The sequence below is a fragment of the Vombatus ursinus genome, unplaced genomic scaffold (genome assembly GCF_900497805.2).
Source record: "Vombatus ursinus unplaced genomic scaffold, bare-nosed wombat genome assembly UNPS02014818.1, whole genome shotgun sequence".
Lineage (NCBI taxonomy): Eukaryota > Metazoa > Chordata > Mammalia > Diprotodontia > Vombatidae > Vombatus > Vombatus ursinus.
This window is the reverse complement of record NW_020954596.1, coordinates 60,179,274-60,195,847: the sequence shown is the minus strand read 5'-3', so window position 1 is coordinate 60,195,847 and position 16,574 is coordinate 60,179,274. Positions and strand designations below refer to the sequence as shown.

The 16,574-nt window shown below is 36.8% G+C and overlaps 1 protein-coding gene across 3 annotated transcripts in view; it reads right to left on the bottom strand.

The window, feature by feature from the left end:
• Window positions 1–16,574, bottom strand: part of KIT (KIT proto-oncogene, receptor tyrosine kinase) — a 101,683-nt gene that overhangs the window by 27,085 nt on the left and 58,024 nt on the right. For all 3 annotated transcript variants that reach the window (XM_027836603.1, XM_027836602.1, XM_027836604.1), the window contains 2 exons: window positions 14,460–14,649; window positions 12,550–12,665 (listed from right to left, as the gene is read on the bottom strand). In XM_027836603.1, coding sequence (XP_027692404.1) covers window positions 12,550–12,665; window positions 14,460–14,649 — 306 coding nt within the window. The remainder of the gene's footprint in view (window positions 1–12,549; window positions 12,666–14,459; window positions 14,650–16,574) is intronic.

Here is a 16,574-nt window from a genome sequence, read left to right as displayed (position 1 = left end):
CTCAAATTCCTTTTTAAGTGATTCAAATAAGGTGCTTTTCTCAGAAGAATCCAATTAACCAAGTAATTGCTGGTCTGGGTTTTGTTTTGTTTTTTGTTGGTTTGGGGAGATAAGATTTTGCCTGAACCTGTTATTTAATCAGAGTAGGGAACTTGTGGTGTGGAAAGTCCTTCCCCCCTCTACAGAAAGGCTATTTACTGAGAGAGGACCTGATAGGTTGTCTTGAGGAAGACAGATTAGACTTGGTTCCGTTTGGCCCTAAACAGCTAAAATAGAACAATGAAGGGAAGTTACATAAAGGTAAATTTAGGCTTAATATCAGGGAAAAAAAGCAAAAAAAAAATTAAAACAACCTTGGAGTGTTTAGAATTCTGCAGAAATAGAATAGTCTTTTCAAGAAACAGTGGGCTACCCCAACATGAGGGCTTTCAAGAAAAGGCCAGATGACTCCTTATTGCATGGAGATTCCTTTCCAACATCCCTTAGGACCAGATGACTCCCAGGGTACCTTCCAGCTCTCAAAATTCCAATGAACTGGAATTCTGTTTCACTGGATCATGTGAGGGCAGTGAGTCAGTGCCTTGACCTCTGTCACACAACTAGCATTGGGTCAAAGCAAGAACTTGAATCTAAGACCTGCTCTTTTATCCTCTATGTCTTGTTGCCTCTCCATGGGTAATATTTGCACTAGAATTGTTAGGTTTCAGATGAGTTATTGATCTGTAAAAGTTGCCCCCACCAGCAAAAATCACAAATCCGTAATAGAACAAACAAAAACAGAAAATGTTAACTCGCAAGACTATAATAAGCACTTTGCAGGTCTTGAAACAATATTTATGTGCCGACTGGCATTAATGATGATGATAAATGGAAGCTCCCTATTCAACAGAGCACTCCTACATCTACTAAGCTGGACATTTCTTATGTGGCTTGAAATTGTATTTTTCAACATCTGAAAGCTATTATTTTAAAAGAGGGCAGATATGTCATTTTAGTTCCACACATTATGGATGGCCATTGCAATATTATTTAAACAAACAACATATCCTGGATTTGCAATATTACAATGTTGCTAGCAACTGATAGAAAATGTGTGATCAGAGGAAAAAAGATTGGGATTTTAATCTTTGGAAGTTTCTTTTCTGAAAGGGCAGACACGCTAAGAAAATGACAATTTCTTTGTAGGACGACTCCAGCAACACGCCTCCCCCAAGGCAATATGTCTTGGTACATAGCAAATATACCACCCTATCATTAAAGCCTGATACTGCTGGTGGGCAGCCCTGTGAAGTGCAAAACACACACACACATACACGTATTCTCAAGCAATCAGAAGGTAGACACACTCAAGTATTGAAAATCTATGCCAGGTTTCACAAATAGAGCAAGAAGACAAAGAGACACACCATGCATGCATCCATCTGGCAAGTTTCATTTAATTATCACAGCCAACAATGTAATTGGGCTGAAAGTAGGGCATGGTGCTAACACACTGGAACCTGGTGAGAACACTATTCCCTGGGGGTGGTTTGGTGTGTGGCTGCTGTGTCTTAAGCCTCATCCAGGGTAGCAATCACTCAAGTCCCTAAAGAAAGGCTACCATAATGGTGGCTCTCTAGTACTAGTATGGACTGGATTGTGGGTGGAAAACTACTATATGAAAATGTCTCACATAATCAGAATGAGCTAAGTATAATATCTTAAAAAATTAAAAACTAAGTTTCTCTGCAGACTATAAGTCTTCTTACAATGCACTATAATCCATTAAATATGCATTTCTTTTTTAAAAGACAGGATTGTTTGAAAGATTACTGAGAACAAATCTGAGATACAATTTCCTAGGTATTCTAAAATGTTCAGGGGTTCAAAAGGTACTTTTATTCTAACGCAGATAAAGAGAGGAAGATGGAGATGTAGACAAGGTGTTTAAGTAGCTCCTTGAAAGCAGGGACTACTTCAACTTTTGTCTTTGTTTACCAGCACTTAGCACAGTTCCTGACAGAGGCGGCATTTCATAAATGCTTGCTGATCAATATATTTCCTATAGAGATAAAAAGAGCACTGTGGAAAACCAGGGCATATTGCCCTCTTCAACACTGGAAGACTGAGTCATCCTGCCACTGACAACAACATTGACCAACTTTTGCAGGCAGTTTTCAATATTCCTCCTTAAACCACAAAACTGACCACATCACCAAGAAGAGTGGTGATGCTGCAAACATTCTCTTTGACAAAAAGGAGAGTCTGATAAATGTTCACAGTTACCAAAATCAGAGAAAACATTTAAGATCAAATTGGAACCCCAATGGCTAAATGGTCAAAGGACAGAAATAAACAGTTTTTAAGAACTAAAAACTATTGATCAAATTTGAAAGGCACCTCCAATTCACTAATAATAAGATAAATAGAAATCAAAGAGACTTTGGAGAAATCTACTTTGTTTCCAGTTCTTTCCTACTATGAAAAATTTTGCCATGAATATTTTGGTGTAAATGGGGTCTTTATTTCTGTCCTCAACTTAATTTCCATGTTTTGTCAAAGGTGACTTATAAGGGTATGGCAAAAATCATTGTGCTAGAAAGGAACAATTAATATGATGAATTCAGAGAAGCACAGGAAGATTTCTATCAACTAAGGCAGCTAGGTGGCACAGTGGATAGAGCATCGGCCCTGGAGTCAGGAGGACCTGAGTTCAAATCCGGCCTCAGACCAAACACTTGACACTTACTAGCTGTGTGACCCTGGACAAGTCACTTAACCCCAGTTGCCTAAAAAAAAAAAAAAGATTTCTATCAACTGATGTAGTCTAAAATAAAGTAAGCAAGACAAGAATACAATATACACACTGACTACAACATTCAATAGAAAGAATTAAAAAAAAACACTTTGTAATTACAATAATGAAGCTTGGTCTGGGAGAAGAGATGAGACAACGTATCTCTTTCCATTTTTGTGTAGAGACGGAAGACCCTAAGTGCGGAATACTATATTCACCAGCAGGCCTATTTGATGTTTTGATTAGTTTTACCAAACCACTATTTTCTCATTCTTATTTTTTTTTTGTTACAAAGAATGGTTGGATAGCAGTTGATAAGTGCATTGGAAGAAGAGGGACACGTTTAGAAATGACAGTCATGTAAAAAAATATTAAATTAGAGCTAATCAACCAATAGGTCCTTGGAGGATCTGGAAGACCTTTAGGCCACTACCTCTGGGACCATCCTAATCACACACATACACACAGCCACTTTCTCTTAGCTAGAGCTCATGGGAGTACCTATTCTCATTTTGGCCAATCACTGATGTATATTCTTATCTTCAAAGATTCTCTACAAAAAAAGGGGTACAAAGAACACAGAATCATAGATTTCAAGTAGGAAGAGACCTCAGACACCTGACCCACTGGTCCACCAGCTCATTTTACAGATAAGGAGTCTATAAGGACAATAAAGTGAAGTGATTTCACCTAAGATCACATAGGTAACATGAAGGGATTTAAAATCCATGGTCTTCGGAATCTTGGTCTCCAAATAAATAATGCAAAGACTCCTTTCATGTGGATTAAGAAAAAATGTCATTATCACTTGAACCTCCATTCCCTCAATTAGTAAAATCAACAGTGCTCAAGATCAGATAAATAGCATACCTACTGAAAAATAACATTTAAAGAAAATTACTTGAGGAGTCACTCTTTCTAAACATTGTAAATTAGAATAATTCGCCTTCAAATTCCAGTAAATGATATTTCAAAACTCATACAAAATATACCTCAAACCATAGCTCATTTCCTGGCTCGTAGGGGTGCTTCCCAGAATTCAGGTCATTAAAAAAAAAAACCACCATCTCCTAATTGAGGTGACTGTGCTAATAGGAACTGAAGAAGTTCCTCTGTCTCCAGGTGAGATGGAAGATGAATGTGGTTACATGGGACAAGCTGTCCTTAGAGAGCCAGTGACTGTGGTGAGGTATTTGTGGTATCACAGTAGCTGAGTTGGGCACACACTGGTAAATTTCCGATAGATACAAGATCGTGCAGTTACTCTTGTGGCCAATGGGTAAGAACTTGTAATAAAAAAAGTCATTAGCTGGCAATTTCCCCCCTTCAGGAAATGGGGTTGGGGAAGAACTGTGATATGAAATACTCAAAACCAGAGGCATATTACACACTCAATCTTAGCTTTGCCGAAATTTCCATTTATATTGTTAGTGTTGAACTAGATACCTCTGTACATGGTGGAGGGGAAGGAGTTTGAGTAAAAAAAAAAAAAAAAAAAAAAAAAGTCTGAGCTCCAATTCCAGCCCTGTCACTCGAATAAATGAAATTTAAAAAGTGGCTGACCAGGCACAAAACACAGTGCACTAAGTGCTTGGCATACAAACAGAAAAAATATTCTCTGACCTCCAGGAGCACATATTCTAACAGGGGGAGACCACCCAATAAGGAGGGTTTAGGTCAAATAGAAAGGCCCCGTAGTCCTCAGCGGGCAGAAGCAATGTAGATGGGATTGTATCGTCTTTAATGTTATTTTTCCCACCAATAAAAACATATCTATTTCTGATGATGAGTTATTTATGATAGGAGCCAGATTGGGCTAGTTAGGTCAAATCACCATCACCACCATCACTTCCCGCTCCAACCCAGATGGAGATAGCCCAAGGCTTTGAATGACTATAAGATGACTTAGTCATTTGTTGTTGGATAAAATACTGACTTTCCTATGGCCCTCAGTTTTCTCATCTGTAAAATGAAGAGGATGGACTAGATAATCCCTAGGATTTAGCCAGACTGGTCTCTATTCCTCACCCACACCTCCAATTACATGCCTTTTCACTTTCTGCCCCCCAAACTTGGCATATACTTCTTTTTTCACATTTGCCTCACAGAACCCTTAACTTTCTTCCAGAAAAAGACTAAGCAGCTACCTATATAATGCCCTTCCTAAACCTCCTAACCACTAATATCCTCCCTCATTACTACTCTACATTTATTTTGCATTTATTCTGCATAGCTTTATCCCATATATGCTTACAAATATATGTGTTGTCTTTCCCAATGGAATAATAAGCTACTTTATAAAAGAGAGAGTATTTCATTTTTCTATCTCAAAGCCTAGCATTGGCCCTGGAACATAGGGGGCTCTTAATAAATACTTATCAACCAAAAGATTACAGTCGCTCTTCAGCTCTGAGATCCATCACCTATCTCACTGGGTTGTTATAAGGATATGCAGGCATAAAAAGATATGCAGGCACAGCTTTCTGTAAACCTTGAAACTCTATGAGATAAACTAATATTATTAAATGAAGAAAAGGCCTGACTTTATAGTGCATTCTCCAGGATTGTGTTACACAGCAGTAGAGTCCTAGAGTACGTAACTGGTCCTAACAAGCTGTGTGACCTTAGCCACGCCTCTTCACGTTTGACGGCCTCTTTATCAGTAAAAACGAGGAGGAAAGGAGATTGGAAGAGATTATCCCAACAATCTCTCCTAGCACTAAAATTCTTGTGATGGCTAACCACCTCTAAATGGTCCTTTATTTTCCTGTCGCTTCTGTGGTATCACAGTAATTACAAGAGCTACTCGCCACTTCAGAGGCCCAAGAGTCGGTTATCCAAACATTCCCAGACCCGTATCAGAATCTTTGGCTGTTCGCCGAAAAGATAGTAGGGCTGGCTGGTGGACAGATTGAAATCTTACGTGTGACTTTTTACAGCAGCAAAGAACTGGATGGAAATAGAGTGGTGACAATCAATTGGGGAGAGAGCTGAATAAATTCTAGTTGATGAAGAAGCAGAATGATATTATGAAATAAATTTTGAATGCAGAATGAAGAGGAACTTGAGAAGATTGCTATGAACTGATGGAGGATGAAATAAGCAGAAACTAAAGAACATTATACATAATTACTACAAGGGTGTCAATCACAAGATGACTAGAAGGAAGGCAAATTCTTAAGCAAATTAAAAACTAATAACAGAATCCGAGAACAGATAATGAATCACAACTCCTTTTCCCAGAGAAGAAATAAGACAGATTATATAGATGGTCAGACTTAGTCGCTATATCCAATGTTTTTGCTGAAATTTTTCCTTGTTACAAGGTGGGGGGAAGGGTCATATTTGAAGATGAGAAGAGAAGGAGGGAAATATTTCCAGAAATTTCTAATGAAATTTAAAGGGTACTGACTGGGCATTAAAAAAATCATAAGTTTATTTTACTTATGGGTCTATAGATGCCTACGGCCAGTACATGAATGGCTACCTCTACTAGGGGTTCTTACCCTAGGGCTGGGGAGGGGTGTCCATAAACTTGGATTTTTAAAAAATATTTTAATAACTGTATTTCAATATAATTGGTTTCCTTTATAACCCTATGTATTTTATTTTATGAATTTAAAAATATCATTCTGAGAAGGGAACCATGGGGTGGCTAACACAGAAAAGGTTAAGATGCTTTGTTTGTGGTTTTAAATTTACCTTGAGTACCTTCTCTCTAAAATCATTTAAATCATCCTTTACCTGGATTTACCTTTGGAACAATAAGTAAAAGCAGACCAGGTTTTGTGAGGGGCTTGAGGGGCATAGGAAATTTTCTCATCAAACAGCCTCATTCTGGGCAATTTATCTCTTTGGCTGCTTCAGTCTACTTTATGATCTATAAATAATCACTAACACCAGACAGGATGTTAATTATATGGTGTAGTGATTCAGAAATAATACATTATTTAGCATTTCCTCAAATCATTTCGAAAGCCTCTATAACAGCTAGCCATAAACGGAATGAAATTGGTGGCTTTGGGAAGAGTTAATTTAATACCGCTTTGGAATCCAATCTAACTCAACATTTACGATGTCTTAGGTGACCCCAAGGATGGAGTGTCGGGTTCATTAGTTCTTACTCTCTTCATCATCCTACCCTACTTCCACTGTTAAAGAGTTGAGTATGAGAGAGAGGGGGCAATCCAAAAATGAAGAGAAACTCATTTATGACTTCAAAATAAGTTAAGCTATTAATTTACCCCATATAATTTAATTAAGGCTTTTAAACCTGAAGTGAGCTGTGACTTCAAAAATGGCATCAGGTAGAGGCTAAAAGTACCATTTCAAAAATTCTACCTGTTTAACAGTGAGAGCTCACATTTATATAGGCCTTAAGAGTTATGAAACACTTTCTTCACTGTTACCTTGTGAAGTAGATATTTTAAGGGTTACTACCCCCAATTTTATGGCAGAAGCCAAAGTTCAAGAAAGGTTGTAACTCAACTAAGGTCAAAGAGCTCTTAAGTGCCAGAAGAGGAACAAGGACAAGGGGTGTTTTTCACTAGACCTCACTACATGGTCTTCTAAAACAGGGGTTCTTACCCTGGATTTCATGTATAAATTAAAAGGGTCCATGAATTTGGATGGAAAAAATATTATAGCTTTATTTTCACTAACCTCTGACTGAAATTTAGCATTTCCTACAATTGTCTGAAAATATTACTCTGAGAAGGGCTCCCTAGGCTTCACCAGGCAGCCAAGAGGGGCCCATGACACAAAAATTGTTGAGAAGCCTTATTCTAAGGAGATTTACACGTTCTGTAGGGGAACGGTCACTTAATTTTAAATGTTTACTTATATTTTAGTTTTCAGAAAGTTTAAGGTATAAATGATTCAAAATATAAATGATTCCAAATGAGTAAAGATAAACTCTAAAATTGTTCACTTTATGGAGGTGGCATTAAAACAGTATAACTGATCAAGTAAAGAAAAGGGCAGAAGTGGGCCTTTCATTCTATTCTCAGCACCAGATCAAAATTATGTTGTATACAATTCTATATTTAAAAAGGTAGAATTTGCTTTTCTATAGAGGCAAATGAGGGGAAAAGTCTTTCTTTTGGGTACACACAAGCTACCTTGAGAGTCCTGCAGAAGGCTTTAGTTCACCTAAGTATCACTTTTCTCTTGCCTATAAAAGGAGACACAATCAGAATAAAATCATTGAATAATATCTAAGAAGAAAGAACTTTAGAGCCTACTTTTTATAAGTATATCAGCCCTTATTATGAAACTACAGGCCACCACAGGTGATGCCAGCGGGACACAAGTCTGACAGGATCTACCAAATTACAAACTCAGCTTCTGAGCATCAGCTTAGGACAATTTGGCTTATTAACCAAGTCTAAAAGATGATGACTTTTTTTTTCTCATGTCACAGCAGCTCCTAGATATTATCTACTAATTGAAGTAACATGGTGTAGTAAAAACAGCTGAACTTAAGAGTCAAGAAAAGACCTGAGACCTCAGAACATTATTAAGCTATGCAACATTGAATATGCCATTATACTAGTGTGAAGCCCAGGTGCCTCAAGAGCTGGGAACAAATTTGAGGAACAAATGAAAATATGCATTTCAAGCCTTAGAGTGCTTTTTTGAAAGCTATTTTGAAAGGTAATGTCATAGTTCAAAATAGTTGGGTCTTGGAGACAAGGGAGAGATGGGTCTGAATCCTGTCAATTACCTAACAAAGACTTATAAATCAGACCTTGGCTGGAGGGCTTACAAAGTATGCTAATAACAACTGAGCAAATTCAGAGTCCAGAGCCTAGATTTTGTGAGCACGAAGGGGCACTAGGGTCCATCTAGTAAAACTTGCTCACTTTATAAACGAGGAAACCAAAGTCCAAAAAAGAAAAGGGATTTCACTCAAAACTAATAAGGGAATTTTTAAGCTTCCTCAATGATCAGTAGCCAGACTTATAAATGGCTTGCCAGATGTAAATTGGATTTTCTGAAATCCAAATGTTAGCCCCAATTATACTTTCACTATATTTCTTCGAGGTAAATCTATCAAAATGAATATGCACTAAATGCCAAATGTTAGGAATTTTGGAGTTCAATATAAATGTTGCCATTTAATCATTAGCATTTAAAAAGTTGACTTCTTTTTTTAGAGTAGCAAAGAAGGAAGGGGGAATGGATCATGGCCAACCTTGACTATTATAATAACAGTGTTACCAGTTTCAGGCTTTCTTTTATTTTGAGAAGGAAAGCAAGGAGATATTGATCATTTGGGGAATGAGCAAATGAAGTTTGGCAGAGAGGAGAAATGGAAGTCTTATATGAAACACTTCAAAGTGAAGCAAGCAGAACAAAAATGACACATACAATATCTATACCAACCCAATTGGAACGAACACCACCAATGAGAGAAAGTCTAAAACTAGTAACACTGTAATTATAATAGCCAAGGTTGGCCATCATGCATTTCCCTCCCTTCTTTTCAGAGACAGAAGACTAGAGGTGTGGAATATGGCATATATTATCACAGTTGGTTGATGTGTTCATTAGTTTTGCAAAACTGCTTTTTTTTCTTTCTTATTTTTTGCTACAAGGCCACGGCTCTCTGGAGAAGGGGGAAAAGGCAGAGGGAGCTATCTGGAAATTAAAGTGATGTTTTTTAAAAAAAAAGACCAAGATATAAATAAATTTTTAAATTTAATTTACTTCTATCATTTTTTTTTGTCAATCCTTCATCCCTAGGACCCTGGACAAATGACTTGCCCTCTCTGGAAATCAATGTCCTTACGAATGAAATGTCAAGCTTAAATGACCATGTTTCCAGCCTTCTAAAATGATACGATTCTTAACTGGGCTCATTTGTACTCAAACCACACAATGGAATGAAAATGATACTTCTTGATTAATAAGTTCATAGATGAAAAACATGAGAATGGACAAAACTGAAGCTTAAAAAGAAAGCCTTATCCCTAATGCAATGTCCTTAACTCAAGTAAAAATATTTTTCCAATTAAAAAACAAAACACTTTACACACTTTGTGAAGAACTGGGAAACATTCCAGGATGGAGAAAGTTCTCAATTTCCTACAATAATGCTACCTCTAAGAACAAAACTCAAGCTCTTAAATTCTATAGCTCTGGACAATGCCTTAAGTCAGGTTCAGTGTTGTTCTCAAATCCGCATCAGAAGATTAATGGGCTGAAATCTAGAAAAGACCATAAGATTCTCTGTCCACATTGTGGGGTGGGGAGGGAGGGCAAAGAAGAATCAAACAAGGGGGTGCCACCTTGAAATGAAATCTATCTCCAAGTTAGGAAGAGAAGAGAGATTGACTCAAAAAGACATGAAGGAGAAAGCAATGAAAGAGGTTCAAAGACCATGCAGTTTTTGATAGAACGGAGACTACAGATATTACATCTACAGGTAGTCCCCAACTTTAGTCCCTTTGAAGGAGTCACCAGGACCAGCTCACCCCCACAGGCACTCTCCCTTGCATCCCCACCATTGTACCCGAGAATACACATTCCCTCTCTTTCCTGAGTCTCTCTTAAGAAGGATTTCCTATATCCTAAGCCACAAAGTTCTCAATTCTCAGCTGAGCTAGTCTAGCAACAACTTTTAACCTCTACAAGCCTCTTTCTTCTTCTGTAAAATGGGGGCAATCTTTGAACTACTACCTACACCTTATAAGGTTGTTATGAGAAAAGTGAATTGCAAAAAAACGAGGATTATTATTCTCCCGATATGTTCCAAGTTCCAAACTACTGGCTTCTAAATGACCTTTTCAAAGGCAACCCATTAAGAAACTTGTGAAAGCCCATATCATGCTTGATAATTATATGCATTCCTCCAAGTCAGTCATTATAAAGTTACATAGGCTTTGCTCAAATGGATCTTTAGTCTCTACAATTTGGATATTCTTTCTAACAATGTGGATTGCACAGCAACCACACCCTCCCATAATTTCACCATAGGGGGAATTCAATGTACTAAGGGCCTTTGTTTTCTCCTAAGGTTGCTGTGGCACCAGCGGAGTACTTGGACATCCACCTACTATCCCTTGCTCTTTCCACGTGACCAACTTCTCTTCTACTTTCCATGGTAACATCTTTTATTCTTTTTCTTCCAAGTTCCTCACTGGTTTTTGGTTAGGGGCCACCAACATCCACTATAAGCCTTGTCATTTCCTACTCTGTAACATCCATTTTCAATTCTTAGAAGTTTGTCAAGTTCCACATCTTACATCCCTATAGCAATACCAGAAGAGTTTTGTTATGAAGGAGATGGACCTCCATTTCTTGGAAAAGTATGGGATCACTATGGGACCTTTGCAGTTTCCTAAAGGCAATCTAGTCTGTTCTCCTATTTATTTTGGGGGCCAGCTTGTGGTCTATTATTTGTATTGTCTATCCCAGGAAAGCAGGTTAATGAATAAGCATTGAGTTGTCCATCCAAATACATGTGATAATCTGAACTACAGATATTTTTCATCCATGTATCTTTCCAATGAGGATGGGTAGGCCAAACTCTTGAGTGGTTACCAATCTCTTCTGTTCTACTGACCCAGCTAGAACAATGTCATTACCACAGAGAAGCACTTGGATGACTTTACTAAGTCCACCACGATTCCCTTTCCATCCTGGATTCTGGGCTGGATCTCCTCCATCACAGCAGCCAACACTTCTGGCGGTCAGCTCCTTATTTTATGCCTCACCCTAATGTTTACGATGAGGGAGGTAACTGAATATCAGTGTTATTTCATTTTCTTTTGTGAGCATTATGAAGGTGTGAAGAAGCTAAAGTCTCTATGGAGGAAGAAGGACCCATATGATACCAATCTTCGCAAGTACTAAAGTGAGGTTATAAAACTCCAGACAAACATTGATTCTGCAGCCAAAATCAAAGCTTTCACACATGTACAACTTGTGCTCTCAAGAATAAATCCTACTAACTTCTAGCTTTCTTGGCTAGATTTGTATATGCATATTCTGTGTGCTAATCATGGCAGAGAACTCTAACCACAGAGACTCCCTCTGTCCTTAAGTAACTCACTGTCCCTCAAAGTGGTCAAGGACATTAAGAAGTTAAGTGACTTGCCCAAGGTCACACTGTCAATTAGGCATCAGAGGCAGAACCAGAACCAAGTCCTGATTGACCAACCCCAAGACCAGCCCTCCTTCCACTATCCCATTTACCATACTGAAGGATATGACAGCATCAAACTGTTCACATTGGTATAGATACTACTTAAAGGGCAAAAAAATTATATTGCAACTTCTTTCGCAACCTCTGAATTTCCATTGTAAGTAACAAATACGTGAAATTTCTTTTTTTAAATTTCTGCCACATCTAAAGGTATCTTAAGAAAAGGGGGGAAAAGCGCAGTGGAGAGAACACCGGCTCTGGATTCAGGAGGACCTGAGTTCAAATCCAGCCTCAGACACATAACACTTACTAGCTGTGTGATCCTGGGCAGGTCACTTAACCCCATTGCCTAGCCAAAAAAAAAAGAAAGAAAGAAATGAAAAGAAAAGGAAAAAAAAAACCTAATTGATCTAGAGGAACGCCTCCAAGGTCATTCAGTAATAAGCAGCAGTGACAAGAAATGAACTTTCTGGCACTGGGTTCTTGCCACCAGTCCATGTTATTTTTCTTAAGATCACAATTACCATAAAATATATTTGCAGAGCACATGTTCTATTCTGCATCTGCTACAGACACAAGTCACTTAGAAAAAAATTACAATGAACCATTGAGTTTTACTTACTCTTTACATAAACATTAAATGTTACAGAGGCGCTGACATCTGAATTAGACACTGAAAAGGTATAAGGACCACCTTCAGTTCCCTTTAATCTGTTAAGGTGAAGTTCACTTATGTACCTACAAAGAAAATAAAAACAAATAATCACAGATCTGTGGAATCATGCATTTTTATCATCTCCAAGTAGAAATATGCCATTTTAATCACTTGGGAGTAAAATACTTAAAATGTTTAGAGAGCCTTCCCACTAGGAAATTACATCGTCTAGGGCTTGGGATCCTGAATCCCAACATCATTTAGGATTTTACACTTCTGATCTCGAAACCAAACAAAATCTTGGAAGAGTCAATTTTGTGTATCATAGATAAAGCAAATTTTTGTGGGCGTGACAAGAATAAATTTCTAAAACCATAAATGTAGGGGAAACAAGGCACAAAAAATGATAGCAACCGATTTCCTAAATTACAGGCAACATATATAAAATATATAAATACATGTAATTCAACTAATAAAGTAGGCAGTTGACTTATCTAAAATGAAAGGTTTTCTTACTATCCTAAAGTGTCCATTTATAGATAATTTAAAGAATTACAAATCACTATCCATTGAATTTTGATCAAGCAGAATGAAAACAAAGCCTAAGATGATAATGTAAGGCAATGGGAAAAAACTGATTTACAAAAATTCTATTCCCTACAATTATGCTGATTTATTAATAACATGAGTCATTTACTCAGAAGTCTGTTGCCTTCAAATAATTTGGGTTTTTTTTGTGCCCCTTTCTCAGGATGAAGAAAGAAAAAGAAAAAGAAAGTGGGTGTTATTACAGTTATGTTTTTTCTTTTTCCAGTGTCAAGGTCTTTTTTTTAGTTTGTTTTTAAATAATTATTTATTTTTAGCTTTCATCATTCAATTCCATAAAATTTTGAGTTTTAAATTTTTGACCTTACCCTCTCCCTCCCTTCCCCCCTTCCCCAACCAAGATGGCATGCAATCTGATACAGGATCTACTTATACATTCATATTAAGCATTAACAACAATTACAACTAATAGCAGGAACTATGAGAATGAAGCAATAAAACAAAACAACAAAGGAAAAGGAGAGCAAAGAGTACGCTTCCGTCTGCATTCAGACTCCATAGTTCTTTCTCTGGATGTGGATAGCATTTTTCATCATGAGTCTTTTGGAGTTGTCTAAGATCCTTGCATTGCTGAGAGAAACCAAGTCTATCAAAGTCAGTCATTGCACAGTGTGGCTGTTACTCTGTGTGTGTGTGTGTGTGTGTGTGTGTGTGTGTGTTTGTGTGTGTGTGTGTGTGTGTGTGTGTGTGTTTAAAGCACAAGTACGTACATACAACTTTCAGGCTTTACTATTAAGTCAGTCAACATTCAACCCAATGTCTTCTACTTTCAAAATTCAGAATAGAACCCCAAGGTCTTTGAGGTCTGATCTATCTTCATAGTTGTCAAATTTTGAAGCATTACTCACGAAAAACTATTTATAAATACAGAAAAATATATTAGCCTTTTCTGCAAAGAAATTTCAACAGAGTTTAACAGAAAGAGTCTTCTGCTTTACTATAAACTAAATAGAAAGTTCAGTTGGCTAGAAGACCACATTCCTTCAAGAATTTATAACTTCTCTTAGGACACTTAACAATATCAAAGAGAATAAGATACCTGTGTATCTCTAAGCTCCCCCTACTCCATCCACATTCCCAACTGTAGATGGTAAACCTCTTTGAAGGAAAGGACTGTGCCTTGCTTATAAATCTCTGCATAATTGAACTAAAGTTTTGTTAATTTATAGATACAGACACACACCCTATAAGAACCAAAGAACAAAGTATATTCCAAGATTTGACTCAAACGTTTCAAATCCCAAGTATCACATCTGCCATCTTTCCTTTACCTGATAGTGCTCTGACTTCCTGGCTTGGTATAATCATCCCATTTGTCTGTGACTGTTCCATTCATATATATCCACTGAAGCTGTTCGGGTTTGGGAAATGCTTCATATTCGACCACTAAGTCTATGTTTTCTCCATCATTTATAAAAATTGTGGTATTCATCTTGGGAAAAATGTTAATGAATCCTTTTTCTAATGATAACAGAGAAAAGAATCAAGGAAAAAAAGTTAACAATGACATTTCCCAAAGCCTTCATTCATCAGAAGGAATTCTCATTTGATATAGATTAATTCAAGCCCCCAGTGCATAAACTCTTTTTCAGTATGAAAATGAAGTCTTTTACCACTTCATTCATTCACTCATCAAACAATTAACAAAAGACTATTTTTTTAGTCAAGATATTATATACGATGGTTGGTATACAGACTAAGTTTCATTGAGCCACAATGACTGTACTCATGGAGTTTACAATCTAGTGAGGAGAAAAGATATAAACCCATAATTACGAATACAAAATTTTATATAGGTACATACTTCACATACTTAATGCCATATGACCAAGAAAACTACATTACCTTTGCATTGCCAAGATAAATAGCTAGGTGAGTTACCTGAAATTTACTGGGAAAAGAACTAAAATGACAATAGAGAACACCAATTATGATTATGTAAGTAAGTAAAGATACCACTAGCAAAGTCTAGAGAAATACACAGAAAAGGGGGGGGGGAGTTTAGAAGATAACATAGAAACAGTTTAATTACCATGTTAAAGATAATGTACACACTTTGAAAAACAAATCGTAAATGACTAGGTTTGCAGTTCCAAATTCAAGTACTTTTAAAATTTCCAAATTTTTTTGTGTTGAGAGTTGTCAAATACATAGCAAAAGGGGGAAAAAAAGGATATTTTACTATATTTGAAATTTGCTACTATGCACAACATTCATTCAATGTTAATATAACAAAAATCAGTTTAGAAATGGAGTCCAGAGAAACCTTAAGTCTCTACTTCCCATTCCTCAAGTAGTGCTCTTTATTTAGGGATGGTCAGTTCTTTGTGATGTGAAGCTCAATAAATATGTACTTCTAGGAGTTAGTGTTAAAATTTATTTAAAAATGTTCATTGCTTTGCTTAATGCATTAAAGAAAATGAATTTGTTGGTGAACTGCTTTCCTCTCCCCTCCCTTTAATTTTTTAATTCTTTATACTATAAGATGGCTCTTTTATGTATTGGGAAATAAAGGTGATGTAAGAACAAATACTATCAATAAACATTTTAAAAATAAAGAACAAAGTTCCATAGGAAATAGCCAACTCCTTCATCTGTATCAATCTCACAGAGATTAAAGAATATTAAAAAAAAAAACAAAAACAAAAAAACAACCCAGGTCCAAAAAACTCTGTCCATTGTACTATTTAGACCTTTAAAAAGAATACAAATTGACTTAGGAAGGATCAGCTCCTAATAAATCACCTAAATGCTTCCCTTTACTTCCCAATTTCCATCATAAACCATAGTGGAAACTACAAAGTAATTGAAAACATTCTGGTCAACTACTGGACAATGACTTCCTAAATTAATTTAGGTTAATTTCTAAAATAACAATACTCTCTTGAAAATGGATCATTTCTCAGGTTCTCAAGCTCATAACTCAAAGTGTTATTTGGCAAAATGTCCAGAAGTGTTTGCCAAAAATATTTGCATTTAAAAGATTTCGCTCAGGTTCTCTATGTAACAGCCTTATCTTAAATCCCCTGTGGTTTTTTTCCCCTGCTATCTTTTTTCACACTCTCAGTGTAATTTTTTTGGTTTAGTAGATATATCACATTTCTTACCCAGGAAATGAAAATATTAACAGAATTACATGATTCCTTATGGGTCGCTGTTATAAAGATACCTACCCTGGGATCTCTGCATTTGGAATTGGTTGATATCATTTTCATACCCATGCTAATGAAATGATCAATGACTTTCCTCCCTCTTTTCTAACCCAGAGCTCCCTTTGCTCAACCACACCCCACCAAAATCCACCCACAAAACATGGGTCAGATTTCAAAGCTGTACACTTTTCCAGTTACGCATCATTGTATTCTTGGAAACAGATGAATGGATTA